General features: G+C 41.0%; 1 protein-coding gene across 1 annotated transcript in view; it reads right to left on the bottom strand.

The window, feature by feature from the left end:
• The window catches only part of LOC124613554 (protein nervous wreck), a 754,174-nt gene that overhangs the window by 448,307 nt on the left and 292,141 nt on the right, over positions 1 to 13,726 (bottom strand). Inside the window, exon 3 of the mRNA XM_047142268.1 lies at positions 10,061 to 10,106. Within this exon, the coding sequence (XP_046998224.1) occupies positions 10,061 to 10,106 (46 nt within the window). The remainder of the gene's footprint in view (positions 1 to 10,060; positions 10,107 to 13,726) is intronic.

The following is a 13,726-nucleotide window of genomic DNA, read 5'->3' as shown; positions in this document are numbered from 1 at the left end:
TTCTACAGGATATTGAGACGAGCCCTATTACAAACTGCAGGCAGCTGGCCTTCCGATATGGTGTAAGCCAAAGTACGATCATTTGTACCCTGCATGAAATGCTAATACCTATCCCTATCACCTGCAGTCCTATGGAGTCTACTTCGAACATCTGTTGTGATGTGGATTCAATACAACTCCATGCTGTTTTCCAGGATAATTTATTGTTGCACACACATCATCCATTTCTGCACACATGTTCATAGTACTATTTTTGTTGGGTACATAGTTCTTCGTAGTCAGCGCGTACACAACTTTCCCACTAGAGCGCGCCCCGCCAAGCACAACAGCGCAGGCGCAGCGCTCGTCTGTCTCCTCACTACGAGATGGCGCTGCCATTGAGACGGACCAAATTCTGCTTCCGCCGATCCGCGTATTAATATGTAACACAGCCAATGAGATTGCTGCTAACATAGAACCTTTTCTTCTCACAGATCACACTAGCGCATGAATGCGCGAGGTATTATAACGAGTGTACAGACCTCCAATAAGTCAGTCGGCATTAGTCTGTACCAGTCTGCATTAGTCTGTACCAGTTCTACATTTGTCTATACCAGTCTATAGTCAAGTTTCAGTCTGCGCCTAATAAGATTACCATATTCCTGTACACAGCCATGAAGATAAATGTATAGACACTTTTGGCAAGTATCAGAGATATATGTGAGAATAAGATTAACGTACCAATACCAAAGGAACTTCAGATTGTCAATTGTAAATAGCATCCAGAACCAAGTTAAGCAATTTTTATGCTAGTTATTATTTTAATAAATGTGTGTGAAAATTAATCAGGTTCTGTTTAAAGTTGGTCACCGTCAATCTGCTACTCTAAGCGTGCAAGTGGCATTTCTATCGTTTGACTGTACGGCAGAAGATAACCACGCTACGATAAGATCACGAGACATATTGCTGACACTCGCCTACTTCGTTACAACGACGAGTCAAATAATCTGATGGTGTGTGTACTGAAGGTCTTACAGTACGCACACCACAATTTTCCTCCATTGCCAGTCAGGAATCAGTCTCTGCAATTTGTCGGTTTTACTAATGTTCAGGCGCTGCAGTCTGGAACCGCAAGACCGCTACTGTCGCAGGTTCGAATCCTGCCTCGGGCATGGATGTTTGTGATGTCCTTAGGTTAGCTCGGTTTAACTAGTTCTAAGTTCTAGGGGACTAATGACCTCAGCAGTTGAGTCCCATAGTGCTCAGAGCCATTTGAACCATTTTTACTATTGTTCACCCTGCATATCACAACAGTCATGTGTTAAGTGCCATCTGATATGCTTTCTTCCTCACGCTTTCGTGAGCACATTCTAATCAGTTTGCAATTACATCACACGACTTTAAGACTGGCCACATATTGTGTATTCACATATGCTGGACAGATTTATTTTTGATATTTATTACTCCACGAGGCATAGTGTGTCATATCTTTGGTATCGGTTCATTTGCTTGTCATGGTGTATTTATGGTTATCTGATATTATTATGAGGACCGTAAGGTCCAATCGGTCGCGAAATGGAAACCACTGTGAAAATCTAAAATTGTTTATTTGCAACAGTTAACTACACCTTCCAGCTAATTCTCTACATAGTTGCCCCTCCGACTGAGACATTTGGCGCGACGTTGTACCACCCTTCCAATACCCTCGTCACCGAAGGCAGCCGCCTGTGTTTTCTGCCGATTCTCGGCGCTGATCTGCAGCTTTTTGTCTTCATAGCCAGCAGTTCACGTGCGCAGAGACGAAACTCAGAGGGAGCAAAGTCTGGACTGTATGGCGGGTGATCAAACATTTCCCATTTAAAACGCTGCAGGTGCGTCCTCATTGTCCCTGCCATCCACAGCGGAGAGTTGTCGTGAAGAAAGAAATGCATGACAGCTACACTATGTGGGCTGCATGAAATCAGGGAAATTCTTTCAGGCACTCGTACTTGTAGGAAGACAGTATATTCGAGGCATCTCTACGTGCTCACTGCCTGCTCAGAAGTGAAAAGAGCGAGGTGACGCGATCGACAGCCTAGTAGAGACACTGTCCAACACATCCAAGCAAATACTGATCATATTTTCGCCATGGTTTCCATTGCGCAGTTGATCAGAACTTACTTTCTGAACAGCCGTCGTAGATGTTTCACTTTATTATAGATCCTTTGAAAATGGCGAAAACTGGGATGCCTAACATGTAACAAATTCAATAAAAAATTGTGATCGGACAAAAATGTTTTTATGGTACAACCAAATGACTGCGACAGTTCACAAAGCATTATGCAACATATATCAACAGCACCGTTTAACTGGCTATGTTTGACGAGTCCGCTGGACTATAACTGGAACAATTTTAACCTGAAGTCATATTAAAGCAGAATAGACCGCCACTTCACTCTTCCCTAAATGCACCGTCAATTTCTTGGTGAAAATTTCCGGATAGATGGATTAGATTAGTTGATCTGTTTCGGTGGCCGTGACGATCGCATGATCTCTCACCACTGCACTTCTTCATATGGGGTTTTGTAAGGGATAAGGTGTAGTGAACCAAGTTTATGCCCTACAGGACCTAGATAAATACATTCGCAACGCACTGGAACGTATCGCCGTGGAGTTCCAGGAGCAAACACGAAAAGAATTTCTTTGTGGTGCTCTCGGACATTCAGCTGCGTGCAGTCGTTTACGTGAAACGATATTTCGATAGCATATCTTCCCGTCATGTTCAGTTGATACAAGTAGAACGTCTTTGCTATACAACCTTCTTTATAGGCCTACTCTTATACACTTTCACCATATTCCATTGAATTCCTTGTAGCTGTGCAGAGTTCCGCAACTTGTGGTTTTGTTGGTTTCTTGAGTTCCGTGTGTTTTCTGTGCTCCTGGCAACTTTCTTCTTCTCTCCGCACTGTCTACCCGTAATATAGCTCACCGAATTTGAATAGAATGCGATATATCTCTGGTCAACGTCCATCGTACCAAATAATTCACATTTTTTCGGAGAGGGAAGGAAAACGTATTTAATGTCATAGCGAACCAAAATTAGCCGGTTATGTTCGATACAGCGAGTGGGTATACTACGCAGTATGATCCACAGAGCCCGTGCAGTATCTGACGAAGAAAGCCTGCCAACTCAACCACTGTAAAGATATATTCACGAAGAAATGATACGGTGGCAGACAAATCCGACGTGATTTCAGGTAGGAGGTGCAGACCCAGCAAATAGGACACGAGGAGTGGGATAAGACAATGGCGTATCTGCCGTACGCCGGAAAAGTATCGAACAAAACTGCAGAATCTTGGCTCGATGTAACATTAAATGTGTTTTCTGCCCGCCTCCGAAAACGCGTACACTATTAGGTACGGCGAAACATAGCGTGGGACTCCGGAAAGCAGGTGTCTACCGTGTACCATGAGAATGCGGTAAGGCATATATCAGACAGACCGTGTGGATACTCGAAGAATGGTACGAGCAGCACAGCATACACACCGAACTCATGCAACCGAAAAAAACGTCAGTTTCCGGAACACTGCGTTACTATAGGGGACTATATGATCAAACAGAAGTACTGAAAAAGATCTTATCATTTTGCGACTTTGCTCTAAAGTAGGCTATTGAAAAACGACTGACCGACGGGCTGCTGAATAGGTAGATTAATTATCACAAAGAAAGCACGCCTGTTCATGATAACCGATTTCATTGGAATTTGTGGTTTACGCGAGCCTCGCCAGAAATGAAAGTGACAGAAATGGGAACCTTGTATGACCAGGCGTTTAGATAACATATCATTTTTTGGGCGAGGCATGTGAGGCATTAGCCATTTATGTTAGCGTAGTTGCCAGGCATCGGTTGCCGCAGCGGAAAGAGTGCAGAATGGTAACAGGGTCCCGGAGTCGAGTCCCGAAGTTGACAATTTTTCATTTGCTATTTTTACTTTACTAGCAAAGTAAATAAACCAAGATGCTAAATATATTCTATTTAATAATATTTTCGCAAAAGACATGAAAAACAAAGGCAAAGGAAAATTTAGGGTAGCAAATTTCTAAAAAGTGATTGTTCACCGAGGTGACATATGCCATTCTATAGCGATACGCACATATAAAAATAGCGGTATCACATACATAAGGTATAAAAGGGCAGTGCATTGGCGGTTCTGTCATTTGTACTCTGGGGACACATGTGAAAAGCATTCTGAGCCACGCGGAGTGGCCGCGCGGTTAGAGGCGCCCTCAGTGACAGGAACCAATTAATAACAATTTTAGCAATTAACAAATGTTCAAATGAATAATGACAATTCCCAACATTTATTTACAACAGATAACGAGGCCCTAGAAAGAACAGGAGGATGGTAATAAAGGGTAAGAACTCGGCCCAGAAAAATAAGGGGATTACAAACACTGTAATTAAAATAATTTTGAACAATATGTGATAATTGCCTTTAACGGGGCAAGAGACCCCCATACTCTTAGTGAATACCACGGGTGAAATTCTTCATGCTCACCAACATTTTTAAGAGAGCGTTAACTTATGAATCTTTTCTCTTTTAGAATTACAACCACAGTAAAAAAATACACCAGTGTCAATATACAGCCTGAAGGTACGGTAATATACAAAATTAAAACCCTTATCTTTAACATAGAGTTTAGTGACCATGTGGAGAGCACAAGCTGTTAAAGCAGACATTCCAAAATAGTTTCAAAGACTTTGAGGGGTAGTGAAAAACGAATAAAATTTATCTTGTATATGAATTCTGTGCACAGAGTGCCCTCCCATAACACCATCACACACAACAGTAGACACAGTTAATGCCTCACTAGCGCAACTGCTCAACAGACACCGGAGGAAAAAAAAAGTGTACCAATAGACTAAGGGCATTTGAAACAAGGATCACAAGCCTCAACCAGATCTGAACACTCACACTTGTGCACAACAGTACAAGGCCCACAAGCAATCAAGTTTAGCACAGATACCTGGAGTGCAGAGCATGCTTTAGTTTCAGACACTAGGACAAAATTTGAAATAAAAAATGTTACCAGCATAATATGATACAAGCTTTGTGCACTGTATGAAATCACAACCCAACAATAGGTTACCCAAAAAGCCGGAGGTTCGAGTCCTCCCTCGGGCATGGGTGTGAGTGTTGTCTTTAGCGTTAAGTTAGTATATGTAGTGTGTAAGTCTAGGGACCGATGACCTCAGCACTTTGGTTCCTTAGGAATTCACACACATTTGAACATTTGAAGCTTTCTGACTTGATTATGATCACACGACGGGAATTAATAGACTTTGAACACGAAATAGAGGTTCGAGCTCGACACATGGAACATTCCATTTCGGAAATCGTTAGATAATTCAGCATTCCCTGACTCAGCACACCTCTGAAGAAGGTCACTTGCAAAAGTGGCCGAAACGGTGAACAATTTTATACATCGACAATCCGGTCAACAGCCCCGGAAAATTTTAATGACATTGACCACGGCCGCGGAAGCCTATGCTTACACCACTGTGCTTTTTTCATTGTATCTTCACCTAGTGTTTCTGATAACGGCCACTAGGGCTCGAGTGCAATAACGTCGTCACCGGCCGCGGCGGCCGAGCGGTTCTAGTCGCTACAGTAGGGAACCGCGCGACTGCTACGGTCGCAGGTTCGAATACTGCCTCGGGCATGGATGTATGTGATGTCCGTAGGTTAGTGAGTTTTAAGTAGTTCTGTATTCTAGGGGACTGATGACATCAGATATTAAGTCCCATAGTGCTCAGAACCATTTGAACCATTTTTCTGCAGTAACATCGTGGTCAGTTAGTACACTGTCAAAATATCGTGTTATGTAAACTACTGGATCTGCCTGGACAGCGATGGCAATGCAAACAGGTGAGTCGCCCGGAAAGCTAATGATGAGAGATCGAGAAAAGTTGATTACCTACTGGATCTTGTCTTTACAACTAGGGTTGCAAAGAACTTCATGGATTATCTTGTTATAAACTGAAAGAAGTTATTGTTATTTAGTATAATTTTAAAAGTATCACAATGCAAAGTTGTAAAGATAATATATGGGCACACTGTGCATTCCTGTCCATATTACAAACACATCAACTGTACGAAGCGAAAACATAAATACACGTGATTCTGTGTCATATTTGCTGTTAGCGCGACATTTTATTAAGGAAAAACATGTCCGAGGTAGGTGAAACGTTTTGAATCATGTTGCTATCAGTTAAGAGCATTGACACCTCTTTCTGGTCAGTTAACACGCAATTTAAATTAATACCGAAGATCTCGCTGATAGTTGTGATAGCAATTAAACTAGCGCGCCGTTCTCTAAAAGCTTTTACGCAACTCGTGGGACTACTGCTGGCTTTCAGATTGATAACCGAATAAGCCACGGGAGCTGGCTACAGTTATCGTTAAACGTGTGGGGGCGTCTGATCCAATATAAACGCAAATGCAGTTATGTAACAAAACTGACTTTATTTCTCCTATGACAACCAACGTGACAAAACATTTTCGGCATGCGGATAACCATGTTAAAACCCCATTAGAAAATTAAATATCAGTTAGTTGTTTACTAGTTCTAGTTTTCATAAATCATGAATATGAAATACCGCAACTCTTAACCATTGGAGCAGTTAAAGAAAAATGCAGAAGCAGTTATTCAGCATCCATGAAGGAATTGTTTCATGTCGAGCTTTGTGTAACCTTTCAATAATAAAAGACGAGTGCATCGTGGATATTCTGCACCTCTGGTCGTCTCTAGTTTCAGAATGCATTACCGTTTCTTTAAGCGCTTCCCTTGAAAGAATAGAGAGTAGATTCATTGCTAAATTTATTGTTGCGCAGGGAAGTAAGAACTGTCAACATTTGATTTTCTGTGCAATATCAAATAAAGAGTCCTATAGTCACGCAAATAAATCGTAAAAATGTCCAAAGATGAAAAAGTTTCGGTTACTAACTGTACAGCACGAACCATTAGTATACGTCAGCGATTCTCAATCTTCCAAGTTCTGTGACTCCCCAAATAGAAGGTATAAACGAAATTAATATTTCACAAAAATAACAATTAACCTTACTATAACTGACTGAATTTCGACCGATATTAAAAATGCAAAAAATATTTAATATTATGTAATCACATTGCACTAATTTTATATAGTAAAAAAGTACCGACAGTAAAAAAAAGAATATAATATTATAGTTCCTATTATTTTATGTCACTGCGTTTATATCGACGGTTATGTACATGCATGTATGACGTGAACATGCCTGAGCAACTCTTAAGTGCGAACTTGACGTGTACTTGCTGTTTGTAATTTGGCCACCTTCTATAACACCCGACGTGAGAGCGTGTTTCAACATGCATGTGGATGCGTTCGAACAATTCGTGCGGTCACCAGTACAAAAGAGACGCTTGCGATTGCACAACTTCAGTTAAGTTTCGTAAGCGAAGCTTGCGTCTCGTGTCTTTATTTTATCGTGAGATCAACCGCGAAACTGAATACTTTTTTTTCTTTAATTTCGTGTGCTAAATATATAAATTTGTGATGAAACGAAGTGATCCACTTGCATCACGTGAACCCGTTGGCAAAAAGGTAACGCTGTACAATGATAGTTATTTAAATTACAGTTTTACCTCGTTTGATGTGAAGCCATACTGCGTTTCTGCATTCAACTTCTCACCGATGAAAGCATGAAGCCATCAAAATTAGTTCGACACTATGAAACTAAACAGCTGACTCATTAAAACAAACCCTTACGGAAGAAAATTATGTAGCTCGAGAAATTAACAACCTTCACTTGTAAGTCGAGCCATACCGACGGAAGTGCAATTGAAGCATCTTGCCTCGTAGCGTTAAGAGTGGCTAAAATGTCCGAACAGCCTACAGTCGCCGAAACCACATGTAGCCTGCTGTAGTTGATATGGTCAGTGTTTTAACAGACGTCGATTACTACGTACCGTAACATTTCTGAGAGGAAATCACGGTTCCAGTCGCATACCTTGTGAGGAACGGTGTCAAAAGCCTCCTAGAAATCTAGAAATATGGAATCAATTTGAGATCCCCTGTCGGTAGCACCCATTACTTCGTGCGAATAAAGAGCTAGTTGTGTTTCACAAGAACAATATTTTCTGAAACCGTGCTGACTGTGTATCAATAGCCCGTTACCTTCGAGGTAATTCATAATGTTCAAACACAGTATACGTTCCACAATCCTATTGCAAATCGATGTTATTGATATGGGTCTGTAATCCAGCGAATTACCCCCATTTCTTTTCGTGAGTACTAATGTGACGTGTGCCACTTTCCAGTCTGTTGGTACGGATCTTTCGTCGATATGTTGTATATCGATATGTTTCTGGAGAGGTTCTACCTTAAGCGAAACACAATGTTTTATTTTTATGATTGCTAAGTACGGGGCTATTACATTGCAATGCTCTGAAGCGAACCTTATTGGTATGCTAACTGTATTGAGATATTTGTCATTATTAAGGGCTTTATGCTACTTGCTACAGTGAGGATATCTATTTCTTACTCACATTTACAGTTCTGACAATCCTCAGAAAATAGATTCACATAATCTTAATCACTGATATTAGACAGGTTTACTATAAGTAAACTTCACTATGAGGCAACCCATTTTCAGTATTAATGTGGAACTACAGTTTTTTCAATAATCATTATGATTCTAATTGCTTTACATTGAATGAGAGAATATTGAGAAACACAGAAATCATTTGTAGGACATTGTGTAAAATTTATCTGTTGTGCACATGTCATAAATTATGTTTACTTACAACGGGGGAAAACTAATAAGAGTTCCAAAAAATTATTAAGGTATACTGAATAGACAGAAGAATAATTGAAGAACGAATAGCAACAATAAAGATAAACAATACAGAGAAAGAAGCTACAATTCTTAAAGGTGCTTGAGAAGGAAGTTATTTATCACCGTTCTTGTTCAGTTTCTATACAGAATGTGTAATAAATGAGTTCAAAGAATGCTCTACAGATATCAAAGTAAATGGAGAAACATCACAAATACTTAAATTTGCGGACCACATAGATGTGATAGCCGCAGATGAAAGGAAAGATGAAGGCACCTAATATATGAGTACAAAATTGAAATTGTCAAGAAACATCAGAAATTCCAGGAATCAAATAGAAAAATATTGAAATTACATGAAATACGTTAAAAACAAACAGGCCATAGAAATATTTAGGGAGTATGGCAGCTGAAGACGTGCGAAGTAGACACTATATAAAACCAAGAATTAGAGAGGCAAAAGTAATCTTTGTGAATAAAATGAAAGTGCTTTACTCATAAAAACATAAATACTGATACGAGCAAACACTTAAAAATCTGCGTCTGGAACATAGCATTTTATGGGTGGGAAAAGTGGTTCATAAATAGCGATAGAAAGAAATTGCTTGAAGTGAAGTGTTTGAGATAAAGTATTGCAGACGCTTATTAAATATAAAATAGGTGGATATAACCACGAAGTCTTTCAAAGACATAATGAGAAAAGAATATATGATGTAAGTTCTTAAGTCACTAAGACATCTTAACCATTTCCTTTGTAAGCTATCTTAAAGTAGCAGTACAAGGAAGAAAACGCCACTAAAACTGCGATTAGCACTGTAAAGCAAGTCATAAATACTGGGGGAGTCAATAAGTACGCCAAGATGAAATAGCTTGTAACAGATCCAGAGCGAGAGCTGCCAACCAGTAGAAGGATCAGTGACCAAGAATAACAAGGAAGTCACGATTATCAGCCTAGCCGATCGGAAAAGGAGGATTGCAGTTTGATCTGATGATTTTAACGGAACTATCTCCATGACGCGCTTGCCAAAACAGAGCTTCTGTCAACTATTGCAGCGGTGGAACCCAGTCCATTTAAAACAGCTAGCGCTAAGGACTCTGGCCTTCGCTTGCGATAAGTGTTCACTACTTACTTGACAGCCCTGGGTGAACGTATCACCGTTTTAGATTGCTTGAGACAGGGTACCCATCCAATTGATCACATTGATAACTTTGTGCACCAAGCTTACCTCAGAGTATGACTTCTCGATTGCTGATCTTTTGAGGGTGTAGTTCCTGAAAGGAAAATGGTTCACTGTTAGTTTGTAACTCTATGGCTAATTTATACATGTAGCAATATTGCAGTATAAACTCACACACATACACAAAAGGTGAAAGCAGGTTAGACACAGATTGCTACTGAAATCACTGTACTGCTTCAAACGTCTGTTACCAGTGGAACTAACGTTTGCTGTGCTCGTGAACCTCAAAACACAAATTAATCAATATAGCATGTTGTACTTTATTAATAAAATTGGAATACAAGCTATAGAAATTATATTACGTCGATGAAGGGTTTCCTGATAGTACAGTATGATGATACAGTGCGGTATCGCACACTTAACATTAAAATTGGTTTTGTTTGTTTAGATTATTAAGGTAAAACATTCCTTTATCATTAAATCCCAAATTAATGTTTATATTAATATCTCATAAATCTATAATTCTGTCAACTTGTTATGGATATTATTGATTATAAAACGTAAAACATGTTTCTTAAATAAAAGTTGCAATCAGAGAAACTGTGACAGGAAGGCCTGTGATAAATGCGCCCAACGATAATTTGTAACTGGCGTGGTACATGTTTGGCAGTGCAATCTTTTTAAAAAAGACGGTTCACATGCTCTTGGAGTTGGAACTTTCAAGATAACAACCATTGTTTTGCGACGAGTCATTCAAATTTCACCATCAAAAGTTTCAAAAAGCTTAACAGAGTGAAATTCATTTCGTGACTTATGGGTGCAGCTTATAAATTTTACAATAATTTTGAAATTTGCCTTGTTATCGGTAAATACTGTATAATGACACCTATTACAACAGTGATTAATTCGGCGTCGTTGTGGGCGCTCATTGATGTTTTTTAATATGATTAATGACGGCCCCAAAATCTATATCAAACTATCTTCAAAATTTATCATTCTCACGAGCCAGTCGAAAAATATTCACGATCATAGGAACTAACAATGCTCAGACCTGCTTTTACATCTACATCTACATGGATACTCCGCAAAACATACATAAGTGCCTGGCAGAGGGTTCATCAAACCACGTTCACAATAATTCTATATTATTTCACTCTCGAACAGGATGCGGGAAAAAACGAAAGCCTGTATATGAATGAAACCTGTATATGAATGTCCGAAAGAACAGATACTACGCATTTATATAAGTGATTCGCATAGATTGGCAATGGATCCATTATATTCACTGCGGATGCACAAGTACATCCGACCACCTGCAGGAATCTCAAAGAAGCGAGTGTGGAGGAAATAGGGACTGCAGACAGGTGGCACTAGGAGGGATTGTGTGTCGGCGGAGTGGCGTGCCTAGATACGTGTGGCATAGTGGTTAACACACCTACCTAGTAAGCAGAAGATCCCACGTTCGAGTCCCGGTCCAACACACATTTTCATTCGTCGCCTCTGATGCTGCACGAAATCCTGATGCAGCTGATATAACTAGTACCGTCCTTTTCCGTTCCTCTCTCTTCCCTCCCTTTCCAATTAGAACACCTATATCTTTCCGTGCTAGCTCTGATTTCCCTTATTTTATTATGATGATCGTTGCTCTCTATGTAAGTCGACGTCTACAAAGTATTTTCGCATTCGGAGGAGAAAGTTGGTAATTAAAATTTCTTGAGAAGATGCCGCCGCAACGATAAACGCCTTTGTTTTGATGATGTCCACGCCAAATCCCGTATCATCTCTCTCCTCCCCTATTTCTGCTAATGCAGTGGTCTTCATTGCCTTCTGCTTTCTCATGCAATTGATCGTTGTTGATTCTTTCGCCTTTTGGGGCATTTTACCCACCACAAGAGTAAGAGAACGCCCTAAACCTCTGTCCGCTCCTCCATCCTCCTTGACAAGGCCACTGGCATAATGAAGGTGACAACTAGTCCTGGAAGTCTTTTGTCGCCATTGCTTATTATTTTTAGTCAAAATTTAAGCAGTAGTAGAGTTCGAACCCAGGACCAAAATTGTAGTGTTTTGCACTCAAATATGTTACCCGTAGACCAAGGGTACAGCCAGTAGACAACGTCAGTTGTTGTAGCACAAACCATAATGGCACACTAAGGATTCTCGATGATATTAAGGCAGCAGTCAATCTTCAATAATTCATTATTAAAACCCCTCCAAATACACTACTGGCCATTAAAATTGCTACACCAAGAAGAAATGCAGATGACAAACGGTTATTCATTGGACAAATATATTATACTAGAACTGACATGTGATTACATTTTCACGCAATTTGGGTGCATAGAAATCAGTACCCAGAACAACCATCTCTGGCCATGATGCTGGCCTTGACACGCCTGGACATGGAGTCAAACAGAGCTTGGATGGCGTGTACAGGTACAGCTGCCCATGCAGCTTCAACACAATACCATAGCTCATCAGGAGTAGTGAGTGGCGTATTGTGACGAGCCAGTTGCTTGGCTAACATTGACCAGACGTTTTCAATTGGTGTGAGATCTGGAGAATGTGCTGCTGGCCAGGGAAGCAGTCGAACATTTTCTGTATCCAGAAAGGCCCGTACAGGACCTGCAACATGCGGTCGTGCATTATCCGCTGAAATGTAGGGTTTCGCAGGCATCGAATGAAGGGCAGAGTCACGGGTCGTCACACATCTGAAATGTAACGTCCACTGTTCAAAGCGCCGTCAATGCGAACAAGAGGTGACCGAGACGTGTAAACAATGGCACCCCATACAATCACGTCGGGTGATCCGCCAGTATGGCGATGACGAATACACGCTTCCAATGTGCATTCACCGCGATGTCACCAAACACGAATGTGACCATCATGATGCTGTAAACAGAACCTGGATTCATCCGAACAAATGACGTTTTGCCATTCGTGCATCCAGGTTCGTCGTTGAGTACACCATCGCAGGCGCTCCTCTCTATGATGCAGCGTCAAGGGTAACCGCAGTCATGGTTTCCGAGCTGATAGTCTATGCTGCTGCAAACGTCGTCGAACTGTTCGTGCAGATGGTTGTTGTCTTGTAAATGGCCCCATCTGTTGACTCAGGGATCGAGATCTGGCTGCACGATCCATTACAACCATGCGGATAAGATGCCTGTCATCTCGACTGCTAGTGATATGAGGCCGTTGGGATCCAGCACGGCGTTCCGTATTATCCTCCTGAACCCACCGATTCCATATTCTGCTAACAGTCATTGGATCTCGACCAACGCGAGCAGCAATGTCGCGATACGATGAACTGCAATCGCGATAGGCTACGATCCGACCTTTATCAAAGTCGGAAACGTACTGGTACGCATTTCTCCTCCTTACACGAGGCATCACAACAACGTTTCACCTGGCAACGCCGGTCAACTGCTGTTTGTGTATGAGAAATCGGTTGGAAACTTTCCTCATGTCAGCACGTTGTAGGTGCCGCCACCGGCGCCAACCTTGTGTGAATACTCTGAAAAGCTAATCATTTACATATCACAGCATGTTCTTCCTGTCGGTTAAATTTCGCGTCTGTAGCACGTCATCTTCGTGGTGTAGCAATTTTGATGGCCAGTAGTGTACTTCTGCGTGAGGGGACGCGGGGATCCTTGGTCATAAATACTCTGTTTGGTATTTACCAGAACAAGAGAGTATTTACCAGAACAAGAGATGCAG

The sequence above is a fragment of the Schistocerca americana genome, chromosome 4 (assembly GCF_021461395.2).
Source record: "Schistocerca americana isolate TAMUIC-IGC-003095 chromosome 4, iqSchAmer2.1, whole genome shotgun sequence".
Lineage (NCBI taxonomy): Eukaryota > Metazoa > Arthropoda > Insecta > Orthoptera > Acrididae > Schistocerca > Schistocerca americana.
This window is presented reverse-complemented; position numbering and strand designations above follow the sequence as displayed.